The sequence below is a fragment of the Ogataea philodendri genome (genome assembly GCF_020536065.1).
Source record: "Ogataea philodendri strain CBS6075 chromosome Unknown scaffold8, whole genome shotgun sequence".
Classification (NCBI taxonomy): Eukaryota; Fungi; Ascomycota; class Pichiomycetes; order Pichiales; family Pichiaceae; genus Ogataea; species Ogataea philodendri.
Window position 1 is genome coordinate 307,526 of NW_025764223.1, and position 25,927 is coordinate 333,452.

Here is a 25,927-nt window from a genome sequence, read left to right on the forward strand (position 1 = left end):
AGTACAATTACGTATAACCGGGTGTCTCTGATTGGCGTTCGAGCTTCTCGATGGTGTGGCTCTTCTGGTCACTGTACTCGACAGCGAGCGGTTTGCCAAAGAATGCGAACCCGTTGAAATCTGCAATTGCGGCCTTGGACTCTTCCAGCGAGCTCATGGCCACCCATGCTTGGCCCCGGTATTTACCTCTGTTAGGACAGTTTATAGCGATAACATCTCCAACCGAGGAGAAAAGAATGTACAGGTTGCGTTTCAGTTTCGTGGCCGGAAGTTTGTCGTTGATATTCTTGATGTAAACGGTATAACCAGGCCTTATTTTGGACGTGCGGGCCCGTTTTGCAGGCCGTTCGGGACTGGTGCCTGTTCGTTTAGACATTGTCTAAATAACTAAAATTATTTTTCAGAGATGGTCTTTGGATATTTTGCACAGCCTTGTTTCTGAGATGTAGTGTTTGAGTCTTAATCGACACCATATATTATATAATCAACAGTAAATGGTTTCAAACATCCGACATATCCTCAATCTCCATACGAGGGCACTCATTGTCTTCATCTTCAATTGCAAAGCGAAATTGATGTTCCAATTTTTGCAGCTCCGGGATAGAATTGACAAACGAGACAATACACATTAGTTTTAAAAGCTTTTCATCGCCGAGATTGATCCTTCTTGATCCAATCACGTTGTTGGCGAGGCTGAACGTACTCTCAAGAGCAGCATTTGAACAAGGAATCTCTTTGATGAGCCAAAAAGAATCTCTATCTTAGAGCGTTCCAAAGACTTGGATTTGTACGGAAATTGTCGAATGTCTTGATGTTTCCAATTGATGGTCGAAAACTGTACCTGGTTGCGATCATTCACATCAAAGAAGGATCCCGCAATCACTAATTCATCTTCAAAAGCAAGAAGTATTCACTAAATTTCGAGCAGGAAAAACCAATTGCGTTGAGGAAGCTTGGATTTAAACCTTTCAGTTTTTCTGTGAATAAAGCAACGGGTCGGATCTTTGTTATCACGATACACGTAGAGAGCTTTTGGGTTTTCCCTAAAATTGTCAAATGTTATTGCTAAAACTCTTTCTTCAGTCTTGTGCTGTTTAATAACTTCACCAATTGCATCAGCCATTTCAGTTGCTGTTTCACGTCGGTCAGAGAAGTTTTCGAACGCGAGTAATACGTGTCCGAAATCGCTGTACATCAACACCCCTAGGTATCTAGAGTTGTAATTTTTCCAAATGTCCACGCACAGTGACACATTCTTTGTTGCTAGTAGTTGAACGATTCCCTCTTTCATGCAATCATAAGATCTGTCAGCCATTTTCGAAATCCATTTGCTTTTCCGGAGGTATTTGAAACAAAATTTGGCAGCTTCCTGTCTTGAACCTGTTATGCGATGATCATGTGTAGTCTCTTGAACGACGAACTGGTAAAATGAAGCAAGAAATGAAATGAAACTAGGAGAATCCGCTTTGTTGAACGTGATACCATCTTTCCAGAAATACATGAGCAAGTCATACCGCATCCTCTCCTCCTTGTTGCGAAAAATACGCGCAAGATGTTCAAATGGTTCTCCTTTCCCAAAAAAGTCAACCTCAATAGTACGTTGAGAAGAGGGTCATGGAACCCGAGAAAGATGGTTCCTACAGTGGTTTGCAATGTTTGTATCTTTGCGTGCATTGGTGTGTCCATGGAATCGAAAGTTGTGTTTGCATCGTACACATTCAGCATACGTCACTGCCTCATACGGGTTGTCAGCTGTCGAAGGACAATCGTAAATTTCATCCGGCATCGCCTTCTCCAATTCAGTGTCATGATAACGTGTATGGAATAACTTGACCAAATTTGAGTTGCGTAGCGTTGCAAGCCAGGTTGGATGGTAAAACAACCTGGGGATCTTTTCCTGTTCATAATTATGAGGCGTTCTCTTTTCCAGCTCTGTAAGTAGGTGGCGCGTCATGGCATACCGCTGAGAAATTGACTCGGCCTTTGTAGCAGCTTTAAGTTTTGATCCTCCATCGCCGATCCCGAAAATGGCTTGCGTTTGCCGGTTAACACGGCCATCTATCTCGCGATCTAACGCGTCACCTCTACTTGTTGCGATTGGGTACAGACTGATGATTATCGTGGTGGTTCTGTTCATCATCCTCAGGAATTCTGCTTCCAGAAGTGGAACCACCAAATAAAACAGGATCATCATGATCTGAGTGAGAGGGGGAAACAACCAAGTTCACATAGCCAGACTGCTGATAAACAACTGTTCCTCGTGAGTTATGAACATGACCGGGTAACTGGATTTGTAAAGAGCTCGGAGTGGAATTTACAAAACTATGTTCACCAGACATATCCCGCTGGCTTGGCTGATTCCGTGATGAATTCGACTTTTTGTCCATTTGTGAAGACAAGAACTATTGATTAGATTTTAAATTAAGATCGAAGAGGAAATAGCATTGGTGGTGTAAGGTGTGGATAATGTGGCTGGTATGTGGCTAGTGGACGTGATGTGTAGTGCAAAAGATGGCATCACATAACCATCTCTGCTTTCTTGAGTTATGTATTTGTTTCCCCGGTGAATTTTACCAAAGTTTGAACCATAGCAACAGGTATAATCAGACTCCAAATAACCTCCGAAACCTCCGAAAACTGAAAACCTCTGTTAAACCATACATACGATAGCAAACACTACACTCCGATGTCCTCATTCCAAATATCAGGACGCTCCTTGATAAAAGTAGCCATGATCTTCTTGCATTCCTCGTCTTCCAGGTTGATCACCTCGACACCGTTTTTCTGCAGCCAGTCCTCGGCTCCCAGGAAGTTAACATTTTCCCCGAGCACAAGTCTTGGGATCTTAAATAGCAGGGCAGAGCCCGTGCACATGGAGCAAGGAGACAGTGTGGTGTAGAGCTGGTGGTTAGTAGAGCGGTGGTAAGTCACTTACAGTGCATTTGGCGTAGACATCAGCCGTCAGACGGCCGCAGTTCTCCAAACACGAGATCTCTGCATGCAGTGTTGGCGAGTTTTTCTGGACTCTCATGTTATGGCCTCTACCGAGAACTCTGCCGTCCTCGTGGATCAAGCACGATCCAATAGGCACACCTCCCTCTTTGTAACCTGGGGTTAGCTTATCAGACCCTAAAACTTACCCTGGGCTGCCTCCTCGTATGCTATTCTGAGACCTTTCTGATCGTCAAACATAATTTTTCAGATAACTAAAGATTTTCGCCGAGTTATTTATCAATGTCCCGTCAACCAACACTAAGAGACGTGCTGGACTCGTTTCTGACCGGATCCCAGACCGGGTCTCAGCCCCAAATTATCAGCGAGTACCTCGAAACACTCAGACAACAGCAACAGGACCCAGAAATGATGGAGGCGTTGGTTCGTACCATCTTAGACCCAACCGCGGTTATGCTTCCTGGGGAGCAGAAAGGTCTCGACGACGAGTTCCTGGATACACTAGAGCGCGTGAAACTTTCACAGATACCCAAGGATAAGTGCTGTCCGATCTGTACAAACGAATTCCACCAGGAAAAGTACCCGTTGATTGTGGAGCTACCATGTAATGTGAAGCACTACTTTGATCTGGATTGTATAGGGCCCTGGCTCAAGCTGAACAGAACTTGTCCGCTGTGTAGAGTGGATGTGACGAAGAAGAAGACTCTGGAGTTGGAGGACAGCGAGGAGGAACAGGACCTCATGTACGGATAGTCATAGCTAATGAGAAGTTATATTTTATATACAGGCCGACTAGTCGGAGTTTGAGGCCTTCTGTTGGACCTGTTCCAACTGTTCGGAGGTCAGATGTTGTGCAAAAAGCGGGTCTTTCAACAACTCCACCACCTTTTGGGCCACTGGAGAGTCGGACTCCTCGTGCAACGTATCCAACGTTGACGAGAGATCCGACACCTGTTTTGCGTTGTCCGAGAGCTTTTGCATGGCTTTACCCATGCCCAACGGCTCCTGGACGTACATGTTGCACTTCATTCCAACTCCCCACATGGAGTGTTTCTGCAGAACACTGAGCATGATGTCGATGACCTCGTTGTCGGCGTCCCAGATCTTGATTTTGCGGCCGTGGGTGTGTCTTTCAAAGTTCTCCTTTGTCTTGGCATGCACGAACGGCGACTTGATAACCGTCCATCTTTCTGTTCTCTTGCGCAACGGCAGCGGGCCCGTGGCTGGCAGACCCAGGTAGTAGGCGACTCTGAGCGCAAAGTCGGCGATGAATTCGAGGTTTGCTGGCTCGAACGCCTTGAACACTATCTCTGCCTTGAGATGGCCGTGCTTGACCTCGTGTTTCAATGGAGCGTAGTAGTTGAGCTCGGCGTTGATCGGAAGCGGTCTGGACGATCCGGGAAGCACCTCCTCGGTCGTCAGCACCTGCGGCTCGTACTGGCCAAAAGCGTCCACCAGTCTTGATTTCTCCGCCTTGACCGAGTCCACCGTTGGCACCTTGGACCCTTGCAACTTGAGAGCCGCCAGCTCGTCCAGCTGCTTATTGATGTTCAATTTCCGGGCGCTTAGCGAAAACTGCCGGCGCGCAGTGCGCAAACAGCTGGCCGTCAACATGGTGTATAATAAAATTTTTCAAGGAAAAAAAGTTATTCTTCTGGTACAGGCTCTTAGTATGGGAAAGAGCAGTAAGGACAAAAGAGACGTTTATTACAGAAAGGCCAAGGAGGAGGGCTGGAGAGCACGGTCTGCGTATAAGCTGTTGCAGCTGAACGAGCAGTTTGGGCTGTTTGACGGCGTGCACCGCGTGGTGGACCTTTGCGCTGCTCCCGGATCTTGGTCGCAGGTTTTGAGCCGCGAGATCTTCAAGGAGCCTCGTTCCGACGCCCAGATCGTCGCCGTGGACCTCCAGCCAATGGCCCACATTGATAACGTCACCTCGTTGCAGGCAGACATCACCGATCCGCGGACCTTGGACCGGATCCTCAGTATTTTTGGTGGCCAGAAGGCCGACTTTGTGTGCTCTGACGGCGCTCCAGACGTGACCGGTCTGCACGATCTTGATGAGTATATCCAGGCGCAGCTTGTGTTGTGTGCTCTTCGACTCGCAACGTGTTTGCTGAAAGAAGGGGGCACTTTTGTGGCCAAAATCTTCAGAGGAAGAGACATCGACCTTTTGTACAGTCAGCTCGGGTTTCTGTTCGAGAAGGTGGTGTGTGCCAAACCGCGTGCGTCCAGAGGAACGTCGCTCGAGTCGTTCATTGTTTGCATCGGGTACAAGCCCAGAAAAGGATGGACTCCTAATTTGCAACCAGAACTCTCAACAGAGGAGTTTTTCCAGGACATGGACATCGGCCGCGCCAAGTTGCACGAGGACCTGCGCGTGGACTTTGAGGAGCGGAAGGTGGCGCCGTTCGTGGCGTGCGGAGACCTGCTGACCAGCTACGACTCGGACGCATCGTATTCCATCGACTCCACCGCCAAGATCAGCCTGGACCCGGTCCAGATGCCTACAGACCCCCCATACAAGCGCGCACTCGAAATGAAGAGACACGGACAGCTCCGTGGGAAATAGATGTGTCTACTAATTGTATCGCTTAATTATTTCATATTAACCAGTAAGCTACTCTTTCTTCTCCTCTCCCTTGACCAAAGCGTCTGGCTTCAGAGTTGGGAACAGAAGAACGTCTCTGATGGTGTTGGAGTCGGTCAAGAACATGGCCAATCTATCAATACCGCAACCCCATCCGGCAGTCGGAGGAAGACCGTACTCCAAAGCGTTACAGAACACCTCGTCAACAAGCTGTGCTTCGTCGTCTCCCTGGGCCTTTTGTCTGGCCTGTTCTTCGAATCTCTGTCTTTGGTCGAATGGATCGTTCAACTCGGTGTAAGCGTTACAAATCTCCTTGGTTGCAACGAAAACCTCGAAACGCTCACAAAGACCTGGAATGTTTCTGTCGTACTTGGCCAACGGAGACATCATCTGAGGATGGCCAAAGATGAACGTTGGGTTGATACAGGTGTCTTCGAGCTCGCCAACAAGCTTGTCCAGCATTCTAGCGTTGGTCAATGGAGGAGGACAGTCCAGCTTGTGCTTGATCAGAATACTCTTCAAGAACTCGCCCGTCTCGGCGGTGTGCAACTGGTCTCCTGGAGGGAACTTGACGTCGAACACCTTCTCGAGCTCCTCGATCATGTTGATTCTCTTCCATGGTCTCGAGAAGTCCAAAGTCAACTCCTTACCTTCTGGACCTTCAGGGTGATACTTGACCTTGTAATCTCCGGTGATCTCCTTGACCATCTCGGAGAACAACAGCTCGGTGGTATCCATCAGGTCGTACATATCAGCATACGCCTCATAGAACTCACAAGTGGTGAACTCTGGGTTGTGAGTCATGTCAATACCCTCGTTTCTGAATTGTCTTCCAATCTCGTAGACTCTCTCCATTCCACCAACAACAAGCTCCTTCAAGAACAACTCTGGAGCAATTCTCATGTACATGTCCATGTCCAGGTCGTTGTGGTGGGTGATGAAAGGCTTGGCGGTAGCACCTCCAGCAATCACGTTCATCATTGGAGTTTCGACCTCAATGAACTTTCTGCTGTCCAAGAACCGTCTGATGTACGAGATGATCTTGGATCTGGTCACAAAGGTGTCCTTGGTGGACTTGTTCATGATCAGGTCCAAATATCTCTTTCTGTATCTGGACTCTTGGTCCTTGAAACCGTAGTGCTCGGTTGGAAGCATGTGCAAACATGGAGTCAACAACTTGACCTTGGTTGCAAAAACAGACAGTTCTCCCTCACCACCTTTGGCAGGGTTGGTTTTACCAGGATAACCTTCAACACCAATGATGTCACCTCTTCTAAGAATCTCGTGCATCTCTTGGTAATCTCCAATAGCGTCCTGGGCTTGAGCCATAACTTGGACGTTGGTTCCCTCACCAGCAAGGTTGTAGAACTTTAGTTTCGAGCCAGACTCTCTCTTGACCATGATTCTACCCGCAATGCTGACCTTCTCTTCCGGCAAAGTCTCGCCCTTTTTGAGATAAGAGTACTTTTGTCTGAACTCGTCAAGTCTCATAGAAAGATTGAACTTGTGAGGGTAAGGGTTAGTCTCGGTGTGAGGTTTTCTAAGTTCGTCGATTTGGGCAGAACGGATCTCAAAGTACTGGTTAGGGTTCAAGTTGGCAAGATCGTCTTTTTTCTTGGAAACTTTAGGGGCAGTCTCTGCGGCCTTCTTGGCCTTTTCTGCCTTCTTGGCCTCCAAAGAACGCAGTTTTTGTCTCTTCTTCAACTCAGATTTGGAAACCTGTTCTCCAGTGACCTCATCCAAATACGTTTTCTGCAACGCATCAGCAACCTGTTCGACTTTATCAGACATTTGAAATTATGATAATTAATTCAGTTATTTTCCATTTTTTTTATAACTCAACCAACGCTTTTGTAGTGTATCACACACGCGGAAAATTTTTTTCAAGTTATTTCTTCTCTCCCATCGTCAATGAGCTATTCCGTGGAGATCAGTGCCAGTGTGGCCTTAAAGATCAGCAAAATCGGCGCAGACACGTATCCAGAAACTGAATCTGGCGCTTTGTTTGGACTCGACGCCATTTCCGATGAAACAGCAGAGAAAAAACACACCATAATAAAGACGTCCCATGCCTTCCAATTCCCATCCTCCTACACAAATGACGAGATTTTCAACCTGAAAACGTCCAATTCCAAATACCAGAGCGATGTGCTTGCCAAACTCAACATCACCAACTCCGGCGTCAAGATTTTGGGTTGGTTTTTGACCACCAACGGAGGCAAGTTTGTGAGCCAGTCTTTGATTGAGTCAATCATTAATTTGCAAAACCACAACGTCGAGGAGAACAGAGACTCGACTCCTGTGATAGTTCTTGTTTTCGACGCCTTGAAATCCATGGATGGACTTCTTAACTTGAAGGCCTTCAAATTGAGCGAATCTTTCATGAAGGCCTGGAAGTCCGACCAAAGATTCGTTTCCAAGAACCTGTACGAGAGCAGACTCACCTACAGAAACATCTTTGAAGAATTGCCATTGAAGATCAAAAACAACCATCTTTCCAACCTCAAAGTCCAGGAGTTAAGTCCGAAACTCGAACAGGATCTGTGTTTGGAGCTGACCGGTGCAACTCTGGCTTCGATGAAGTTGACCGTGGAAAACCTCAACGAAGGTGTTGACAACTTCAACCACACTCTTGGAAACCTCAACTATTACCAACGGAACCTCTCCAGAGAGGTTGCCAAGGTCAACCAATGGAAACAGCAAATAAAACACGATAATGACGAGAAGCTCAAGCTCAACCCTAGCGCAAAACTCACAGAGACCGAGAAAGACTGGGCCAAACACTTCAAGCTGCCTATTCAGCCTTCCAAGTATGAGAACCTGGTCATGAGCAGTCTGATCAACAACTATTGCAACAGTCTTGAGACCGACGGGTCGATCGAACAGGTGAAGACTACGAGCATTGAGGAGTGTAAGTAGAGTGAGTAGAGTGGAATAGACGCATTGTAAGTTATGACGAGTATAGTAGAAGTAGATATGTGATCACCGTTATATATTTAATAAATGCCCAATAATAAATAGCCATTTGGGAAGCTATGTGGGTTGCTCGTACGAAATTAGCGCCAACTAACACGTTAAACGCCAAATACTTCCTCCACTACTCCAACATGGCCATTGATCGTCTCCCCCTCCGGATTAATCGCGTTTCTGCCAAATTCTCGCTGCCCACCGGTTTTAGGTGCCCCCCTCACAAAAATTTATGTCGTGATAAATTTCTACAACAAATAAATTCCCTTCTTTTCCCATGCAGTACGTTGGACGAGCAATTGGGTCTGTCTCCAAAACATGGAGCTCCATCAACCCAGCCACGTTGTCTGGCGCCATCGATGTGATCGTGGTCGAGCAGCCGGACGGAGAGCTGGCGTGCTCGCCCTTCCATGTGCGATTTGGCAAATTCCAACTGTTGAGACCTTCGCAAAAGAAGGTGGACTTTATAGTCAACGGCGAGATCACCGACCTGCCCATGAAGTTGGGAGATGGCGGGGAGGCAGTTTTCGTGTTTGAAACCGACGGATATATCCCTCCAGATCTCCAAACGTCCCCCGTGCTAAGTCCCGTTAGTTCTCCGGGAAGCAGTCCCAAGACAGATGAGCCAAGCGTGGCGCTTCCAGGTGAGGAGCCTGAATACCTAGACATCGGAGAGGGCGCAAATGACAGCTTCAGCGCGTCGTTGCCCTCTGCTCAGTCCGATTCCGCGCTCCTAAGCACTTCGCCCTCCAACATCCGCAAAGCAAGCACAGCCACATCGTTTGATCGGGCCAAGAAGATCTCGAGCAAACTGATCAAGAAGAACATCCCGTCCAAAGTGGAGGCAAACGGCGATATCATGCTGGACATGCAGGGCTACAAGAGCAACGACCAAAATATCCACGATTCCGACGCGGTGATTCGCCAGCTCCTGATAGACGAGTTCGGAGAAGACGTCGACATCAACAACCTCATAGATAAGGACATGCAGGGCAACATCCGGATCCTCAGTTCTGACGATCTCGTGGATGACGATTCAACAAGTCTGGAGCTGCCGGCTAGTCCACAGTCTCCAGCTTCCTCTGCATCCTCCATAATATCTGACATAGATACAAATACCGTGAAGACCCAACAGGACAACCATTTCAAAACGCTAAGACTGACCTCCGAACAACTCAAATGTTTGGGATTGAAGCCAGGAGAAAACGATCTGCAATTCAGTGTTAATAAAGGCAGAGCCTTGGTTTCCGCCAAGCTTTTCCTCTGGAAACACAACGTTCCGATCGTGATCTCGGATATAGATGGTACTATCACCAAGTCGGATGCTCTCGGACACGTTTTGACCATGCTGGGAAGAGACTGGACCCATGTTGGTGTGGCCAAGTTGTTTCACGATATTGAATTTAACGGGTACAATATTTTGTACCTGACTGCCCGTTCTGTTGGGCTTGCCGATTCCACGCGTTCCTATTTGAATGGAATTGTCCAAGACGGGATCAAACTGCCTGTTGGCCCGGTGATTCTGTCTCCAGATAGAACGATTGCCGCTTTGAAGCGTGAAATCGTGTTGAAGAAACCAGAGGTGTTCAAAATGGCGTGTCTGAACGACATCAAGACTCTTTACAAGCGCACCTCTGCCACAAAACCAAACGTACCATTGATGCCTGTTTCCGAACCTGAGGAGGGAATTCCTTCACCGTCTCTTGAGATTATCGGCAATCGATCGTTCGACGACCAGTATACACCATTCTATGCTGGATTTGGTAACCGGATCACCGATGCGCTTTCGTACCGGACTGTTGGAATCCCATCGTCGAGGATCTTCACCATCAATCCAGATGGAGATGTCCATTTGGAGCTGCTAGAGATGGCAGGGTACAAGTCGACCTACGTTTCCATTGGAGAGCTTGTTGACCAGTTTTTCCCTCCAGTGAGGATCTCTGGTACCAAGGAAGGGAACTTTGCTCCGCAGGATACCATAAATCAGTATAGTGATGTGAATTTTTGGAGAAGTCCTGTTCTTGATGTTGACGACCTGACTGACGAAGACAGCGACTCTGACGTGCTAAAGAGCAGAGAGGATCTCTCGAGTGCTGGGTCCAACGCCCAGCGACTCGGGGGCTTTTTCTCGCGGTCTCCAACGTCGAAGGGAAGCGATTTCCCGCTGGACGAGTCGTTTGACGACTACGACGAGAACCTGGACCCTGACTACGTTTACGAAGACGAGGACGAGCTGGACGACGACTACGACGAGGAGGACGAAGGGGACGATGTTGACGAAGAGGATGCTGACGATGTTGACGAAGAGGACGTTGACGACGTTGACGACGTTGACGACGTTGACGATGTTGACGAGGAGGACGTTGACGACGTTGACGACGTTGACGACGTTGACGATGTTGACGAGGAGGACGTTGACGACGTTGACGACGTTGACGACGTTGACGATGTTGACGAGGAGGACGTTGACGACGTTGACGACGTTGACGACGTTGACGATGTTGACGAGGAGGACGTTGACGACGTTGACGACGTTGACGACGTTGACGATGTTGACGAGGAGGACGTTGATGATTTCGACGTGGACGCAGACGAGGACTTGGACGGCGACCTGATGGATGAGAAGATGGTGGACCATCCTGCTCCAGGCTACGTTTCGAGTCCAGGCCGAGTTTTGAACCCGTCGCTTGGCATAGCCAGTCCGAAGAGCATGACCAACCTGAATCTGGACACGAGTAATGCCACGGGAACGTTCATCAAGGCCAATCAGATGTTGAAGAACCTTTCTTTGGAGGATGTTGATGGTAAGAAAAAAGCATAGAGCATTTTATAACGATCTAATCATGAATAAGCAGAAACCGCAGAGCCGCAGAAAAAATTAGTGTAAAAGTACATGATAGTAGACACTTCTCTGTTTGAGGTCATTGATCGTGACAGCTTCGAGGAACATGTGTTTGAGATGTATATGGACAACGTTGCTCCTGAGAGCTTGTCATTGGGATATATAGCTCGAAAGGACGAACTGCGGCTGAATATTGGAGATGAAGAGTATTTGATCAAGCAGTCGATTTCTGCGTTGAATAGCAACAACAAGGACGGAACAACGGGGTTTGTGACGTGGTCGGCAAGTAAGGTTGTTGTTGAGTGGCTTTTTCAGCGAGGAAACCGGGTTTTTAGCGCCATTAAGGGCTCTACCGTGCTTGAGCTTGGATCCGGAGTATCTGGGCTTGTGGCGTGCACGATAGGCAGACAATGTCGCCAGTATGTTTGCACCGACCAACAGGGAGTAATGAAGCTACTGAAAAGCAATATAATCACGAACGGAGACGGTTTTTATTCGTCAACCATAGAAACAGATTATCATCCCAGATCGGAGAAAGCGCCGCGATTGGACGCTGTTGTTTACGACTGGGAACAGCAGGACACACGGGCCATACAAGAAGTCATGGACAAACATCCAGATTTCATCATCACTTGTGATACTATATACAATCCGTACTTGATACCGTATCTGGTGCGGTCGATAGAGACGTTGGCCGGGCCGGAAACCGGGGTGTTGGTGGGGCTTCAGCTGCGAGAAACAGGCCTATTATCCGAGTTCCTGGACGCTGGGTTGGACCGATTCCGGATCTATTATGTGCCAAAGGTCCAGGATGGATATGCTGTGTACTATATGGAGAAGATTTAATGAGTAAGGAACCATCTTCCCTTCAATTTTCTTCTTTTCAAGATGCGCCGACCTGTTCTTGTGCAGATTCTTGCGAGAAACCCCAATCTTCTTTTTCTTTTCAACGTGTTTGGTTGGTATGTGTTACCCAAGTTACCTCCTCTAAAACCACCTCTAGTTGCCCATCTTCTTTGCAAGAACCCGAGCACTGGCGACACGCCCGACACTGCCGTGTTAGCCGCCACGGACTGGCCGAACGGCGACAACCGCGCGGTTCTTGTTGTTGCCGCCGAAAGCTGTTTCGATGCGAGACTCAGCAGACCAAAGTTCATGTTGTCCAAAAAAATAAAGAGAGAAAAAAAATTAGGTGAAAAATTAATTAGCCATGTCTTTTCGACGGAGGGTTGTTCCATCTGCTGTGAACTCGCCGGTGGTTTCAAAAGTGTACAACACCGAGTATTTGGGCCACGAGGAAACGCAGGGGTTTTTGGACGAGTTTATTGGCCAATGTGACGAGCTGGAGACCGCTGCGCTTGATAAAAAGTACCACGGGCCCGATTCCACCACGGTGAGTCAACTGAAACGGCTGCAAAGAGAGCTCAGGGGTCTGCCGCCGCTGCTGATCGAGGGCCAGACAAAAGAAAAGCCCGACGCTGCGAAAAAGACCGTTTTCGATCAACCAGACCAGTCTATCACACCCAAGAAAATCGTGTTTGATGACGAGTCTGGGTCCGCCAAAAAACCGAAAAAGATCGTCTTTGACTAACCACCATCTACCCACTGCGCCGTTTCCCGTGTTCTGTAGCCTTTAATGGCCCTGCTACTCGAGCCTGTTTATCTAGAGAGTGTATAATAGAAAAAAAATGGCACCCTCACACCTTTTATTTATTTATTTATATATGTCCTTTCAGATTGGGCTGTCAGGGTCTGCGCATTCGACCACCCAGCTCAGCAATCAGACGCCCACGCCGCACACGCGCACCAATGGTAGCAACGCTAATGATAGTTACAACGATTTGACGCTGAATCTCATGTCGACGCTCGGAAACAAGCGAAAGCAAGAACACCAGGGCCTTGGCAGAGACTACTGGCTGGACGACTCGTCGGCCACCAAATGTCGGTCGTGCGACCGCACGTTCACTACGTTCAGACGCAAACACCACTGTCGGATCTGTGGCAAGATCTTCTGCAGCAACTGTACGACGTTTATAGAGGGAGACAAGTTCAATCATCCGGGGAAAATGCGTGTTTGTCTGCTTTGTTTGAAATTGGCCGATCGGTACGAAGAGTACGCCTCGAGCGAGGACGAGTCTGTGATTGACGATACAAACAGCTCGTCCCACGTTTCGGAAACGGTATCGCCGGTCAGGGCCGAGTCCGAGAGCCAGGGCGCGCCGTCTGTGGTTTCCACTGCAGAAACAGCACTGAACCTCGGATCGGCCCCCACACCCCCACCCATGATGGCCATCCCCACCACGAGGAAAGGAGAGGCCATCGAGATCGACATCCCGCGGTCCAACAGCGTGAGTCGTCGCAGCAGGGCCAACACAGTGGTTGGAAATCGCCCGTTCCACCCAAACAACTTTAGTTCCAGTCTGACGGGGATGAACTCGGAGCTCCCCACAGGCAGACTCCTTCCGTCGCAGGACCCCGAGAAGAAGAACCCCACGCCGTTGAATTTCACCTCAGCAGCCGCAAACGCAGCGGCAGACGCAGCTTCCTCGATCTTTAACTTTGGCACCGCTATCCTGCCGGGCAATCACCAATCCTTCTCCTATTCGCACCACAGAACCCATAGCAGGAACATGGAGCCCGAGTCCAAGGAAGACGATGAGTATGGCCCGCTCACCGGCTCTCACACGCTGCTGAGCTCTGCCTCCGACCTGACAGACGACGAGGACGAGCCTGGTCTGCTGGCGTTCACCTCTGTGAACTCCAACCCGATGAATAACCACGAGTTCAACTGGACGTACCGCAGTCCAAACACCAGCGGCTTCAAGCTGGAGGACTCGACAAGCATGAACGGACGCAAGATCTTCAGATCAAACCGCACACGACGCCCTACAAACTTCTACCGTCTCAAACACCGTCGTATGAGTCGAAGCGGGACCCGAGTCACCAGTGATGCCAGTTCCAGCACGATCTTTGGCCGGCCTGCTTCGTCTGGGTTTGGATTTGGGTTCGAGGAGTTTGAGTTCATGGACGATTTCCTGCGTGCTGGCGAGAACCACGCCAGACAGCTTTTGGTTCAGCTGTTGACCGACAGAGAGGTTCAGAATATAGACAGATGGACCAAGGTGCTTATAAAATGTTTGAAGAAAGTGTCCAGTCTTTCTGCAGAGCTGGCCAACGGCGAGACTTTTGACATTTCTGCCTACTTGAAAATCAAAAAGATTCCCGGCTCAGAGATCGAGAACTCCGCTGTTCTAGATGGAATAGTGTTCTCAAAGAACCTGCCGCTCAACACCATGGCAACAGAGATTCTGAACCCACGAATCATGCTGGTCACGTTCCAGATCGAGTACGAACAGGAAGCTGATACCAAGTTCTCGAGCATCGAGCCTCTGATCGCGCAACAGGACCAATACCTGGAGAAGCTGGTTGCTAGAATAGCTGCCTTGAAACCCAATATCGTTCTTGCTCAAAGTACAGTTAACGGCTATGCTTTAAAACTGTTGGCCCAGGCAGGAATATCTGTGGCATACAATGTCAAATCGCAGTTGATGCAGAAAATATCCAGACTCACAAAAGCCGACATTATCAACTCTATCGACAAACTGGCCATTAATCCGAATCTTGGCAGATGTGGAAAGTTTGAGGTAAAGTCGTATGTCAACGAGTCTATCCGTCGAACCTATTTCTACTTCACTGGCTGCAACACAGAAGCTGGGTCTACGGTTGTTCTACGCGGAAGCGACAAAGAAGAGCTTAGCAAAGTCAAGGAGTGCGCAACCTTGATGGCATATGTGTTTTTCAACGTGAAGCTGGAGTCTGGTCTTATGCGCGACCAATGTCTTCAGGCTGCCGAATACAGTTTCCAGCCGAAACACGAACCGTTGCAAAATTTACCTCTGAACAATTACCAAGAGGTTACTGAGGCGTTCAGGAAACGTATTCTTTCGTCATCTCCATGGGTCCGATTCCTTCTTCCGTACGTTGTCGAGAGGCTCACAGTTTTCCACCAGAGATTGCAAAAAAACGTCGAGCTTCACCAAAAGTATTTGGAGCTTGCTCCCAAAGCTCAGTCTGACGACAAACTTCTTGACGAGCTCAAACTTCTGTTACAAGAATGGAACGTCAAGTTCGAGATCCAAGACCTTCCGCACCAAATGGACGATATGACCAAATTGGTTGCTCAGCACAAGGACTTTGTGGACCAGGAAAACAAGCATCAGATCTTTCTTTCCGAGAAGCAATGGGAGCAGTTTTGGTTCCCTCGTCGGTACATGTTTTTTGACCCCAATTACCATCAGAACATAGCCACTTTGTACAGCATGGTGTCCACCAAGAACGCTACTCCATGTATTGGCCCGGAGATTCAGGTGACCGATTTCTACTGGGACAACGATTTCTGTCTGGGCCAGTTCATTGAGCATCTATGTCTCAATGCTGGAGAACTGTGTACTGAAGGATGTGGCCTAACATTGAAGGAACATTTCCGTTCGTATGTGCACGGACGAGGAAAAGTGGACGTGGTGGTGGAAAACAATTCCAAATCGCTACAAGGACGCGAAAACATGATCATGGCATGGAGTTTTTGCAAGATATGTCAGAACTCGACTGCTGTGCTTCCATTGAGCGACAATGCCTGGAAGTACTCCTTTGGAAAGTATTTGGAGCTTTCTTTCTGGTGTCGTGGAATGAAGGTAAAGGGAGCCACCTGTGTGCACGATTTCTACCGTGACCAGATCCACTACTTCAGTTTCCAGAACCTTGCAGTGCGGATGGAGTATTCCGAGGTGGAGATGCTGGATTTGGTTTCTCCACAGTTCCAGTTGTTCTGGAAGCCAGAGTACGATCTCAAGATCAAGATTCAGACGTTTGAACAGGTTATTAATCGGACAAACATGTTTTTCGACAGTGTCCGAAGCAGACTGAACCGTTTGAAGCTGGACAGTTTGTCGGAGGACAGGATCGAGGCTGCCCAGCAGCGGATCAACGAGCTGAAGAAGCGGGTCGACGAGGAGCAGCTTGCGATGATCAAGATGGCCGACGACGTTTACCAGTCGACGCTGATTTCTGATCATTTGAAGCTCACTTCGGTGATCAGAGAGGTGCAGGAGATTTCGAGTGAGTGGAACTTTGAGTTCCAAGAGTTTGACAAGGAATTCTTGCCGTCTGAGAAGGAAATTAAGAAAATCACTGCCTTCCAGCTAGATAAGCTATTCAAGGCCAATAACGACAAGAACGAGGATCTTGCTAGTTTGGAGATGAAGGAGAAAGAGGAGAAAGAGGAGAAGGAGGACGAAGAGGAGGAGAAGGTTGAAGAGCTCAAAAAAGAGGATACTACTCCAAGTCAGTCGCCAAAGTCTCGTCGGAGAGGAAATTTGGTGTTGGAGAGGATTCAAGAATTGCAGCTGATGAATGGACCGGGAGAAGGGTCGAGCACCGATTCCAAGACAGACTTACAGAATGACAAACGCTGGGTGTGGGAGGATCGCAACGGCGAGCTGCAGAGCCAGCTGTTGGAGGATGGTGGCCACGGCTTACCGAAGTTGAGTGGTTTGAGCAACGAGGGTAAGGTTCGCAAGTTGGCCGAGTTCTTTGATGCTCAGGAGTTTTTCCGCCAGAGAGAGCAAGAGAAGCGAAAGTTGCAGGAGAACAGCTACAGGCCGAAGCTTGTTGCTTCGCGGCCAACGGTGGAGGTTTACAAGAACGTGAAGGACGCTGTTGAGGCTGAGCAGAACGTGCGGAAGATGGAGCAGAGACGAGAGCAAATTGAGGAGGAAGTTGAGGAGGAAGAGCAAGAGCAGGAACAGGAAACTGACGGCGAGAAGAAAGAAGAAGGCGGCGAGGATATGAGGCGCGTTCCTTCGAAACAGCTTGTCCCTGAGAAGTCGTCTTTGCTCAAGTCGCTGACGCATTTCTGGGCCGACCGATCGGCAACTTTATGGGAGCCACTTTCGTATCCGTTGGGTCCCACGGAGCACATATTCGTTGATTCTGACGTGATTGTTCGCGAGGACGAGCCAAGTTCGATCATTGCATTCTGTTTGAACACCACAGATTACGGCTCGAAGCTATACCACCAGGAGAAACAGCAGCAACAGGACGACAAGGACGAATCTGCCACCGAGGACGGGGACTCGCGGTCTGTGCGATCGGACCAGGGAAATAAACCGAGCGCAGAGAGCAGCGGGGTGTTTGAGAGCTCGAGTTTCTCGATGTCTGCTCCCGACTTGGAGAAGATCATGCTCAAGAAAGGTTTCCATCTGAAGTACCAATTCGAAGAAGGGTATTCGACGATTTCGTGCAAGATTTTCTTTGCCGAGCAGTTTGACGGGTTCCGGCGCCAATGTGGAGTGAGTTCAAAGTTCGTGGAGAGCTTGTCGCGGTGTGTGAAATGGGATTCCACGGGAGGAAAGTCTGGTTCTGCGTTTCTGAAGACTCTGGACGACCGGTTTATCATCAAGGAGCTGAGTCGGGCCGAACTTGAGGCGTTTGTTCAATTTGCGGCTAGCTACTTTGAATATTTCGCACAGGCCATGTTCCACAACCTGCCGACTGTTCTGGTGAAGATCTTTGGGTTCTACCAGATCCAGGTGAAGAACACCATGCCTGGAGCACGGTCGTACACCATGAACGTTCTGATTATGGAGAATCTGTTCTACAACCGCAAGATGTCGCGGATTTTCGATCTGAAGGGCTCGATGAGGAACAGACACGTTGAACAGACCGGAAAGGAGAACGAGGTGTTACTGGATGAAAATATGGTGGAGTATATTTACGAGTCTCCATTATTTGTTCGGGAGAATGCCAAACGACTCTTAAGAGCGTCGTTGTGGAACGACACTCTATTTTTGGCCAAGATGAATGTGATGGATTACTCTTTGGTTGTTGGAATCGACTCCGACAACAAGGAGCTTGTTGTTGGAATTATTGACTGTATCCGAACGTTTACTTGGGATAAGAAACTGGAGAGTTGGGTGAAGGAAAAAGGGCTCGTTGGAGGCACAGGAGTCGGCAAAGAACCAACAGTGATCACCCCGAAACAGTACAAGAATCGGTTCAGGGAGGCCATGGAACGGTACATTTTAATGTCTCCTGGTCCATTTTATATGAGTACCTAAGCAAAAAAAAGATGTAATAATTGAACTTAACAAGGTATTCTATCATGTTTAGAGATCGGACGAATTTATATATTTCGTACCGCCGAACGTTCCCACATCACCACGGGGTATTTTCTGGGGGACAGGTCGAGCGGTTTGATCGATTAAAAGACGAAGAAGAAGGTCTAATTAAGCCGTATTCAGACACAACAGAAACAGAGATGGTGGAGTTGCCCCCTAGCATAGTGGAGCTTCAACGAACTTCCGAGTTGATGTTGGCGGAGATCCAGACCAGAATCGCGGAATTGGGCAAATTGTACAAGAAGAACCTGCTTCCCGGGTTCTCAGATACCACCGAGGACGATGCTAAGATTAAAGAGCTGTCATTTAATATCACCAAAAAGTTCCAATTGATGTACGCCGAGATCAAAACTTTGGACGATTCACGATTGCGGTTCAGCAAGAAGTCCGAAACTGTCATGGTTGATAATCTGAAGAAGAGTTTGGCCATCAGAACCCAGGACCTGTCCACCCAGTTCAGAAGTCTCCAGAACAGCTACATCCGGTACTTAAAGGAGGACGATTTCGAGATCCCGCTGGTCAACACCAAAGACAATGACAACGCATTCATCGAGACGGAATCGAACGAAAACATCGAGTCGTACTCTCGCCAGGCCATGCAGGAGTCCTCGCAGCAACTGATGTCGCAACAAGAAACAATCACCGACGAGTATCTCCACCAACGAGAACAGGAGATCTACAAGATCGCGCAAGGAGTGGTGGAGATCTCCACCATCTTCAAAGAATTGGAAAACATGGTGGTAGACCAAGGAACAGTTCTTGATAGAATCGACTATAACCTCCAAAAAACAGTTACTGACGTTAAGGGAGCAGACAAACAGATGAAGAAGGCTGAAAAATACCAAAAGGCCACGACCAAGTGCAAGATTGTGTTTTTCCTTGTGTTGATGATTCTTTTGTTGTTAATGCTTCTTCTGGTCAAACCGAAAAGAGTTGACCATTACTACGAGTCCAAACCAAAACAGCCGGCAACGGACCCTGAACCTACGCCCCAGCCAACAGCGGCCCCACAGACAGAGAGCCTGGACGACTACGAATCACTTATAGCAGAAAGCGGATAAGTCGCAACGGATATATTTGAGAAATGGAAAGCAATAAAAACATCAGAACCGCACGGTTCCCGTCTAGATTCTAGTGTACATTTACAGTCTGCCGTAAGGACTGTCTTTCGATAACGACGCTGCTGGGAAGTTGGGTTTTGGCCGGTTTTTATAGCTTCCCGAAGCCAAATGTGGAGGAACAGTGTCTCTTCCCATCATTCCTGGATGAAATCCTCCCTGAGGTTGACCAACTCCGCCGAATTTTTTATATCCGGCCCGTCTTGAAGTTGGTGCTCCAATGGCAAAGTCCGGATTGTTGTTCAATAGCACGTCTGCTCTATTGTTTTTTGGTTTTGGTGGATTGTACGACGGAGCATAGGTTGGAGCATAATACGGCTGCTGTGGAGGCATTTGCATCACTGGAGGAGGACCCTGTTGTTGCGGATAGTACTGTCCACTGTACTGAAGCGGCGGTGGCTGGTTTTGGTACGGAGTTTGCATGTATTGTCCTGGGAGGTTTGCTCTTTGCTGGGCTCCAGTGTAATACTTTGGGTTGATTTCCCGTTGCGAGACACTGGTGAAGTTCGAGGCTGCGCTCGAAGACACTTCGTTCGACCCCACAGAGTGCGAGTCTGGAACGTTATCTCCAGAAACTTTGAGTCTGTCGTCGTTGGAATAAACACTGGTGGCCACTGGAGAGTGCGACAACTCGGTGGCAGACAGTCCGATTGGGTTGGCCAATCTGCTCTTGGAGCCAGACATGTCTGTGCTGGACGTATACGGGTTGGTGATGTTGGGCAACTTGAGCTCTGGAGGGTTTGAGTTGATGATTGTTGCCGAGGCGCCTGTTTCGCTGCGTTTTTCGTTCAAGAAACTGCTGGAAAAGTTCTGCGAGTCCATCTGGTACGTTGTGACCATGTCGCGCATTTTCTTTGGCTCCAAGTCGAACGACGAGCGCAGCGACTGGCCCGACTGGTTCACGAATCCGCCAGAGTACGGTTTATGTGCGAACGATAGGGCCGAATCGTCGAATTTTTTCTCCTCCACGGAAGTGGTGTCGTCTTGGTCGTCTCTGTAGCTCTGCGGTCCGAGTTTGATGGCAATGGTGATGAGGATCAAGGAGAGCAGGTTGAGTGCTGCTGCTGGGACCAACAGCCAGCTTGTCCAGGTGAGATAGGGGAAAAAAAGCAGCACAACGGTGACACAAACCAAGGTGGACGCAATAAAGGCCAAACCAGATAGCACTGTGGAGAACGCCCAAAACACTGTTGAGCGGGCTGCCCAGCTAAAATGGCCCCAGAACACCAAAATGGTGCTGAACAGCGTCAAACCAACAGCGGCAGGCGTCGCCATGATAAGCTCGCACAAGCGCGACCGCGAGTCGTGGCTCATTTTCCAGCCAGACCCGTTGTTCAAGTACTTATGGTCGGCCAGAGAATACTCGCACTTGTTTGTGCTTGTGTTGCAGTAACCAAGCGACCCAAAAGTATAGTGGCCGTTACGCGACAGAACCAGCTTGGAGGTGACGGGCACCGCGATAAGCGCCAAGATCAGAAACGCGAGCGATACCAGGTGGAGCACGAACGCCAGCGTATGTGTATGGAATTTCATAAAAGAGAGAAAAGGTTGGCAAAGAGAAAAAGAATGGGTGTGGCTTACGCGGACAGCATTAGGCGGTCTGATAATTGTTTACACTTATAAATAGAATGCACAGCCGCTGCGCGACAATCGCGCCGCATAAAGCCACGCGCGGGTTGGTGGTGTACGGGTGCACGGGGTGGAGAGGGAATCCACGGATAAATCTTGGATTACAAACACATGCACTTTTATTGTTTCTAGATGGCGCTCAAGTTGAACGATCTGGACGAGGTGCGTCACATGGAGTCGCGGCTTGGAGACGAGTCGCCCGACGTGCGCAAGGAGCGCGAAATTCTCAGCAGAAACTCGCAATCCCAGGTCCATTTGGGAGAAGATCAGACAGAGGTGGACAAGCTCAGAAAGAACCTTCCTTTGGTGAATCTCAAGTACGGGGCCGGCCCGGTTCCGCTGGACGACAAAAAGGTGTTTTTCTTTGACATCGACAACTGTCTTTACCAGCGATCGACTAGGATCCATGACCTGATGCAAGTGTATATACATCGGTTCTTCAAGGAACGTCTGCATTTGAACGACCACGAAGCCCACGCGCTGCACATGAAGTACTACAAGGAGTACGGGTTGGCGATCGAGGGGCTGGTGCGACTGCACAAAATAGATGCGCTGGAGTACAACAAGGTGGTGGACGATGCTCTTCCATTGGACATGATTTTGAGACCGAACCCGCAGTTGCGAGACATGTTGTTGCGCATGAAGAAGAGCGGCAAGGTGGACCGACTGTGGCTGTACACGAATGCGTACAAGACTCACGGACTTCGGGTGATCAGATTGCTTGGACTCGGCGATATTTTCGACGGTATCACGTTTTGCGACTATACAGAGTTCCCGCTAAAGTGCAAGCCCATGAAGGAGAGCTTCGACCGGGCTTTGCGCGACGCGGGTGTTAGAGACCCCCGGAACGCATACTTTGTGGACGATTCCGGCTTGAACGTGGTTGCTGCCAAAAAGTTCGGCTGGGGCAAAATCATACAGTTTGTGGAGCTGGACGAGGACATGGAACAGCTGACGACAGGCACCAGCGATGAGCGCGACGGGATCACCATCATCCGCGATATTCTGGAGCTAGAACAGGTGTGTTCGGAGCTGTTCTGAGCTGTTCGTCAGTCGCTAAAAATCTCCGGCATCGTCAGTTCGCGCTCGATCCGGGACAGCACGTTTGTCAGAATGGCAATACACTCCGTCACCAGCGGCAGAATGGCATTATGGTAGTTGCGGAAGTACCTGTTTTTCACCAAGTTGATATAGAACTTCATGTGGTGCAATAGATATTCGTTTTCGGGCACTCCACTGAGGTCGATGTGGAGTTTTTCGTAGTGGTGTTTCGAGTAGTATGAGTCGTGGCTTGCAGGGAACTGGAGGTTCCTGTTGATCTCGGACTTCTTCATTGTTCCGATTGTCATGAAGATGGCCATTTGGAACAGTCTGATTCGCGTGTGTGCGTGGGCCAACAAGTGTGCAGACAGCTCTGGCGACGCCGGCGACGCGAGACTACACTGGCTGAAATAGCGTGCAAAATGGTACACAGAGCTCACCACCTGGTCTGGGTCCAGGCTGTACGTCAACAGCGACGACTTGAGCCGCAACAACTGGTCCTTGTCGTGTTTAGACTCGTCGTACTGGTCGTTCACCAGCAGCGTCCACACCACCAACCAAAGCTTGAGACTCTTGAGCATCGGCACAGATACCGCGGTGATATTGCTGATCAGCCGGTGGACCAGCACCAGCCGGTTGCCGAACTGCTCTGCAACCATTCTCGACACCTCTGTGCACCACCCGGCAAACGTTTCGGGTCTTGGTTTAGTGGACAATTCATGGAACCACTGGGCGAGACTGACGAGCGTCTTGTTAAGCAGCTGAAGCGAGCTCACCGTCTCGCGGCCCAGAACTATGTAGTCGTCCACATTGCCCTCGTTCACGCGCGCGTCCACCATCAGCAGCACGGTAGCACGCAGCAGTCTGTCGAAGCCGGTGCGAGTTTCCGTATTGTCGGATGCGCGCGCAAGCTCTACCAGACAATACAGCTTGAGAACCTGTTCTGGAGCGGCAGGCAGTGATTTTTTCGAGGCCAGCATGTACTCGACCGGTCTGTCTACCATGCCGTTTTGGGTTAGGAAGTCGTTCACTTTTTCGCTATTCAGAGCATAGCTATTGGCCAAGTCTGAGTGCAGCAGGTCCCACACGTAGCGGGACGAAACCTGGATGAACGAGTGGATGTCTGTGTCTGTCAATATCGTCCGCACAGGGAACCAGTTGTGGCCAAGAAGAGCGTCCTGTTGCAGACTCGAAAGGTCTGGCTCAGACTGGCCATAACTGCCCACGGAGTCCAGAAAATAAACGTCTTCCAACTTCGAAATATCGCCGTTCACAAGCTCTTTCCGCAAATACTCAACATAACCCTCTTGGTGCGGATCAACCCGTTCGGTGATCATCTTGTCTATTCGCGTCTTGTCCTGCTCTCTCTTGCTCAAGTCGTCCATTTTTTGCTGGGCCAGCCGATCGATCACGTCCTCCTCTTGCCGGAGAGCCATCAAGTTGGCGTGCTGCTCCGTCAGCTTGTCAACCTTCAACGCGGAGTCGAGGTCGAACCCTAGCAGACTGCTCAGCTTATCCTTTGACCTCAGGTTCATTGTATTAGACAAGAGCGACGTGATGGAGTTGGCGGCAGAAACAGGACCTTTCTGCTTGACTGCTTTTGTCGGGGCTCGCGTCGCATTGCGTCGCCGCTTCCTCATGTTGAACAAGTCTTCGTCCGAAGAGTCTCCGTCCAGATCGTCCCCCCCACCGAAACTGACCTCACGGGCACCCCCACCAGCGGTGGAACTGCGCTCATGGCGCGGAGAAACACTAAATCGTTGTTGTCTCAGCCGCGTCGGAGAACCAGACGGCTGATTAGGGCTTTCAGACACACCCATTAGTGAATGTGATTTTTGTTGTTAATTATTTACCTCTCATCTAAAATATTAGCTAAGCAACATACCGGTAATCTACTTTGATTCTGGCTCGTTGGCAAGTCCATCAGCGCTCTTGAAAACCTTCAACCGCCATTCACGTAACCGTCTCTTCTTCGCGTACTTTCTCTTGTCCTTCAAACGCGACTCCTTGGGGCGGTACGGAGCAAACTTCTTGAGTCCAATCAGCTCGTTCAAGTCCTTATCGTCTGCCACCAGGATCTCTCTTGTACTGAGCCCAAACGACTCGGGCGAAACCTCACGGTACCGAAACTTGATCTCGTCCTTGTCCTTTCCACGGCCGCGTTCTTCCTCCACTTCCTCCATCAGCTGGTCCGAGTGGCTGGTCACCAGCTTATCTGCCACCTCCCGTAGCTTCTGCTTCTCTTTCTTCTTGCCCACCTTCTCCTCCTTCTTCTGGGCTCTCTTCGACTTGGTGGAAATGTCCTCCTCGACCTCCTCAACTTCCTCAACCTCCTCGTCATCATCATCCTCCACCTCACCAACATCTAGCTTCTCTTTTTCTCCCTCGTTATAGAACTCCTCGTTAAAAATCTCCGCCATTTTGCTGTCCCAGTCCGCGTCGTCAAAGTCGTCCTTCAACAACGAGTCTCCGAAAACCTTGGCAATCGTCGCCTCTGAAACCTCCTCGCCCACTGCAGCCTTGATCTCCGCCAGTCGGTCCAGAACCTGTGTAGTTTTCTTCTGCTTCTTCTTGCGCAAAAGCTCCTTTTTCTCTTCTTCCTCCGCCAACTGCTGCTCCTTCTTCTTTATTCTCTGCTTCTTCCTGCTGTTCATCTTCTCGCGTCTCATGGTGGCCTGGGATCTCGCATACGAGATGATCTCTGCCGAGTTCGGGTCCTCAAACCGGAAATTATACGCATTCTCAAACTTCTCGGCAGCCTCGTCAAACAGATCGTCGTCTTCCTCAAGATCGGGTCTTTCCTCCTCGTTCTCAGGAATCCAGGCAGCGTTTTCCAAGTAGGCTTCAAGAAACTTCTCGCCGTCTTGCTGTGGGTCCGGAAGAAGCTTCTCGGCCTTGACTTCCCGTTGGATCTCTTTCTTCTGTAAAAAGTCGTCATTATCGTCGTCGCTGAAAGCTGTGTTGATCTCCGAAAGAAGCTTGCTTTTGTCTTCTTGTTGTTGCAAAGCATAAGGCTTCTCGCCTTCTTTCCACTCACGCTCCTCGCCATCCTCGTCTTCAAAAGCATGTCCATCTAAAAGAACCTTTCTATGGTAATCTTTCAAATACATTGGTTTCTGCTCCTTGGCCTTCTCAACACCGCCTTCCTCGGGGTCTTTGAAAAACGTAACGTTCTTGTCAAAAAGAGCCTTGTCTCCGGTCTTGATAGCTTCCAAAACCTTGTTAATGCCCTGCTCAACGTCCTCGGTCAAAAGATCACCAAACTGATCCTCTTCTTCCGAGCTGCTCTCGTCACTAGGGTCACTAGGCGACTCCTCCTCGACTTTTTCCACTTCCTTCACTTCCTTGACCTTCTTGACCGGCTCCTGTGGAGCGTCCTCGGCCTCTCTGGCTCTCTTGGCTGCAGACTTCTTACGAGCCATACTTTAAATAATTTTCAAATTTTTTTTTATCTGAAATAATTTTTTCCACCCAAAGAATATGGCAAGAAATGAAGTCCAGTGAATTTTGCCAAAAATGAGCAAACCAGCAAATTCTAAACCAACCAATGAACTTGTCTATATGTAAAATACGCGCCAGGTCTTTGTTCGTACGCCCATCCCCCCACCCAGCC

At 49.2% G+C, this 25,927-nt stretch overlaps 20 protein-coding genes across 20 annotated transcripts; 9 read left to right on the forward strand and 11 right to left on the reverse strand.

The window, feature by feature from the left end:
- Nucleotides 1-7: 7 nt before the first annotated feature.
- Nucleotides 8-376, reverse strand: OGAPHI_007101 (uncharacterized protein; the record flags this gene model as incomplete). Its single annotated transcript, XM_046208461.1, has 1 exon — nucleotides 8-376. One exon carries the CDS (start codon nucleotides 374-376, stop codon nucleotides 8-10), a length of 369 nt encoding a protein of 122 aa, XP_046058218.1.
- Nucleotides 377-500: 124 nt separating this feature from the next.
- Nucleotides 501-2,140, reverse strand: OGAPHI_007102 (uncharacterized protein; the record flags this gene model as incomplete). The annotated part of the gene is made up of 3 exons (XM_046208462.1): nucleotides 501-702; nucleotides 1,020-1,420; nucleotides 1,715-2,140. 3 exons carry the CDS (start codon nucleotides 2,138-2,140, stop codon nucleotides 501-503), a joined length of 1,029 nt encoding a protein of 342 aa, XP_046058219.1.
- A 1,094-nt stretch (nucleotides 2,141-3,234) lies between these two features.
- Nucleotides 3,235-6,916, forward strand: OGAPHI_007103 (uncharacterized protein; the record flags this gene model as incomplete). Its single annotated transcript, XM_046208463.1, has 4 exons — nucleotides 3,235-3,695; nucleotides 3,814-4,188; nucleotides 4,357-5,409; nucleotides 5,569-6,916. The coding sequence occupies 4 exons, from the start codon at nucleotides 3,235-3,237 to the stop codon at nucleotides 6,914-6,916; spliced, it is 3,237 nt and encodes a 1,078-aa protein (XP_046058220.1).
- Nucleotides 3,745-4,566, reverse strand: OGAPHI_007104 (uncharacterized protein; the record flags this gene model as incomplete). The annotated part of the gene is made up of 1 exon (XM_046208464.1): nucleotides 3,745-4,566. The coding sequence occupies one exon, from the start codon at nucleotides 4,564-4,566 to the stop codon at nucleotides 3,745-3,747; it is 822 nt and encodes a 273-aa protein (XP_046058221.1).
- Nucleotides 5,573-7,333, reverse strand: OGAPHI_007105 (uncharacterized protein; the record flags this gene model as incomplete). The annotated part of the gene is made up of 1 exon (XM_046208465.1): nucleotides 5,573-7,333. The coding sequence occupies one exon, from the start codon at nucleotides 7,331-7,333 to the stop codon at nucleotides 5,573-5,575; it is 1,761 nt and encodes a 586-aa protein (XP_046058222.1).
- A 120-nt stretch (nucleotides 7,334-7,453) lies between these two features.
- OGAPHI_007106 (uncharacterized protein) lies at nucleotides 7,454-8,461 on the forward strand (the record flags this gene model as incomplete). The annotated part of the gene is made up of 1 exon (XM_046208466.1): nucleotides 7,454-8,461. One exon carries the CDS (start codon nucleotides 7,454-7,456, stop codon nucleotides 8,459-8,461), a length of 1,008 nt encoding a protein of 335 aa, XP_046058223.1.
- OGAPHI_007107 (uncharacterized protein) lies at nucleotides 7,633-9,178 on the reverse strand (the record flags this gene model as incomplete). The annotated part of the gene is made up of 2 exons (XM_046208467.1): nucleotides 7,633-7,966; nucleotides 8,796-9,178. 2 exons carry the CDS (start codon nucleotides 9,176-9,178, stop codon nucleotides 7,633-7,635), a joined length of 717 nt encoding a protein of 238 aa, XP_046058224.1.
- On the forward strand, nucleotides 8,787-11,330 carry OGAPHI_007108 (uncharacterized protein; the record flags this gene model as incomplete). The annotated part of the gene is made up of 1 exon (XM_046208468.1): nucleotides 8,787-11,330. The coding sequence occupies one exon, from the start codon at nucleotides 8,787-8,789 to the stop codon at nucleotides 11,328-11,330; it is 2,544 nt and encodes an 847-aa protein (XP_046058225.1).
- OGAPHI_007109 (uncharacterized protein) lies at nucleotides 9,663-11,459 on the reverse strand (the record flags this gene model as incomplete). Its single annotated transcript, XM_046208469.1, has 4 exons — nucleotides 9,663-10,010; nucleotides 10,389-10,574; nucleotides 10,698-11,228; nucleotides 11,403-11,459. 4 exons carry the CDS (start codon nucleotides 11,457-11,459, stop codon nucleotides 9,663-9,665), a joined length of 1,122 nt encoding a protein of 373 aa, XP_046058226.1.
- Nucleotides 11,403-12,197, forward strand: OGAPHI_007110 (uncharacterized protein; the record flags this gene model as incomplete). The annotated part of the gene is made up of 1 exon (XM_046208470.1): nucleotides 11,403-12,197. The coding sequence occupies one exon, from the start codon at nucleotides 11,403-11,405 to the stop codon at nucleotides 12,195-12,197; it is 795 nt and encodes a 264-aa protein (XP_046058227.1).
- Nucleotides 12,198-12,561: 364 nt separating this feature from the next.
- On the forward strand, nucleotides 12,562-12,942 carry OGAPHI_007111 (uncharacterized protein; the record flags this gene model as incomplete). Its single annotated transcript, XM_046208472.1, has 1 exon — nucleotides 12,562-12,942. The coding sequence occupies one exon, from the start codon at nucleotides 12,562-12,564 to the stop codon at nucleotides 12,940-12,942; it is 381 nt and encodes a 126-aa protein (XP_046058228.1).
- Nucleotides 12,943-13,039: 97 nt separating this feature from the next.
- Nucleotides 13,040-18,466, forward strand: OGAPHI_007112 (uncharacterized protein; the record flags this gene model as incomplete). Its single annotated transcript, XM_046208473.1, has 1 exon — nucleotides 13,040-18,466. One exon carries the CDS (start codon nucleotides 13,040-13,042, stop codon nucleotides 18,464-18,466), a length of 5,427 nt encoding a protein of 1,808 aa, XP_046058229.1.
- OGAPHI_007113 (uncharacterized protein) lies at nucleotides 13,405-14,676 on the reverse strand (the record flags this gene model as incomplete). Its single annotated transcript, XM_046208474.1, has 3 exons — nucleotides 13,405-13,908; nucleotides 14,252-14,546; nucleotides 14,630-14,676. The coding sequence occupies 3 exons, from the start codon at nucleotides 14,674-14,676 to the stop codon at nucleotides 13,405-13,407; spliced, it is 846 nt and encodes a 281-aa protein (XP_046058230.1).
- OGAPHI_007114 (uncharacterized protein) lies at nucleotides 15,896-16,423 on the reverse strand (the record flags this gene model as incomplete). Its single annotated transcript, XM_046208475.1, has 2 exons — nucleotides 15,896-16,339; nucleotides 16,400-16,423. 2 exons carry the CDS (start codon nucleotides 16,421-16,423, stop codon nucleotides 15,896-15,898), a joined length of 468 nt encoding a protein of 155 aa, XP_046058231.1.
- Nucleotides 18,467-18,666: 200 nt separating the features above from the next.
- OGAPHI_007115 (uncharacterized protein) lies at nucleotides 18,667-19,587 on the forward strand (the record flags this gene model as incomplete). Its single annotated transcript, XM_046208476.1, has 1 exon — nucleotides 18,667-19,587. The coding sequence occupies one exon, from the start codon at nucleotides 18,667-18,669 to the stop codon at nucleotides 19,585-19,587; it is 921 nt and encodes a 306-aa protein (XP_046058232.1).
- An 81-nt stretch (nucleotides 19,588-19,668) lies between these two features.
- On the reverse strand, nucleotides 19,669-21,177 carry OGAPHI_007116 (uncharacterized protein; the record flags this gene model as incomplete). Its single annotated transcript, XM_046208477.1, has 1 exon — nucleotides 19,669-21,177. One exon carries the CDS (start codon nucleotides 21,175-21,177, stop codon nucleotides 19,669-19,671), a length of 1,509 nt encoding a protein of 502 aa, XP_046058233.1.
- OGAPHI_007117 (uncharacterized protein) lies at nucleotides 20,327-20,808 on the forward strand (the record flags this gene model as incomplete). Its single annotated transcript, XM_046208478.1, has 2 exons — nucleotides 20,327-20,559; nucleotides 20,619-20,808. 2 exons carry the CDS (start codon nucleotides 20,327-20,329, stop codon nucleotides 20,806-20,808), a joined length of 423 nt encoding a protein of 140 aa, XP_046058234.1.
- A 228-nt stretch (nucleotides 21,178-21,405) lies between the features above and the next one.
- Nucleotides 21,406-22,314, forward strand: OGAPHI_007118 (uncharacterized protein; the record flags this gene model as incomplete). Its single annotated transcript, XM_046208479.1, has 1 exon — nucleotides 21,406-22,314. The coding sequence occupies one exon, from the start codon at nucleotides 21,406-21,408 to the stop codon at nucleotides 22,312-22,314; it is 909 nt and encodes a 302-aa protein (XP_046058235.1).
- An 8-nt stretch (nucleotides 22,315-22,322) lies between these two features.
- Nucleotides 22,323-24,134, reverse strand: OGAPHI_007119 (uncharacterized protein; the record flags this gene model as incomplete). Its single annotated transcript, XM_046208480.1, has 1 exon — nucleotides 22,323-24,134. The coding sequence occupies one exon, from the start codon at nucleotides 24,132-24,134 to the stop codon at nucleotides 22,323-22,325; it is 1,812 nt and encodes a 603-aa protein (XP_046058236.1).
- Nucleotides 24,135-24,206: 72 nt separating this feature from the next.
- On the reverse strand, nucleotides 24,207-25,736 carry OGAPHI_007120 (uncharacterized protein; the record flags this gene model as incomplete). The annotated part of the gene is made up of 1 exon (XM_046208481.1): nucleotides 24,207-25,736. The coding sequence occupies one exon, from the start codon at nucleotides 25,734-25,736 to the stop codon at nucleotides 24,207-24,209; it is 1,530 nt and encodes a 509-aa protein (XP_046058237.1).
- Between the last annotated feature and the right edge of the window lie 191 nt (nucleotides 25,737-25,927).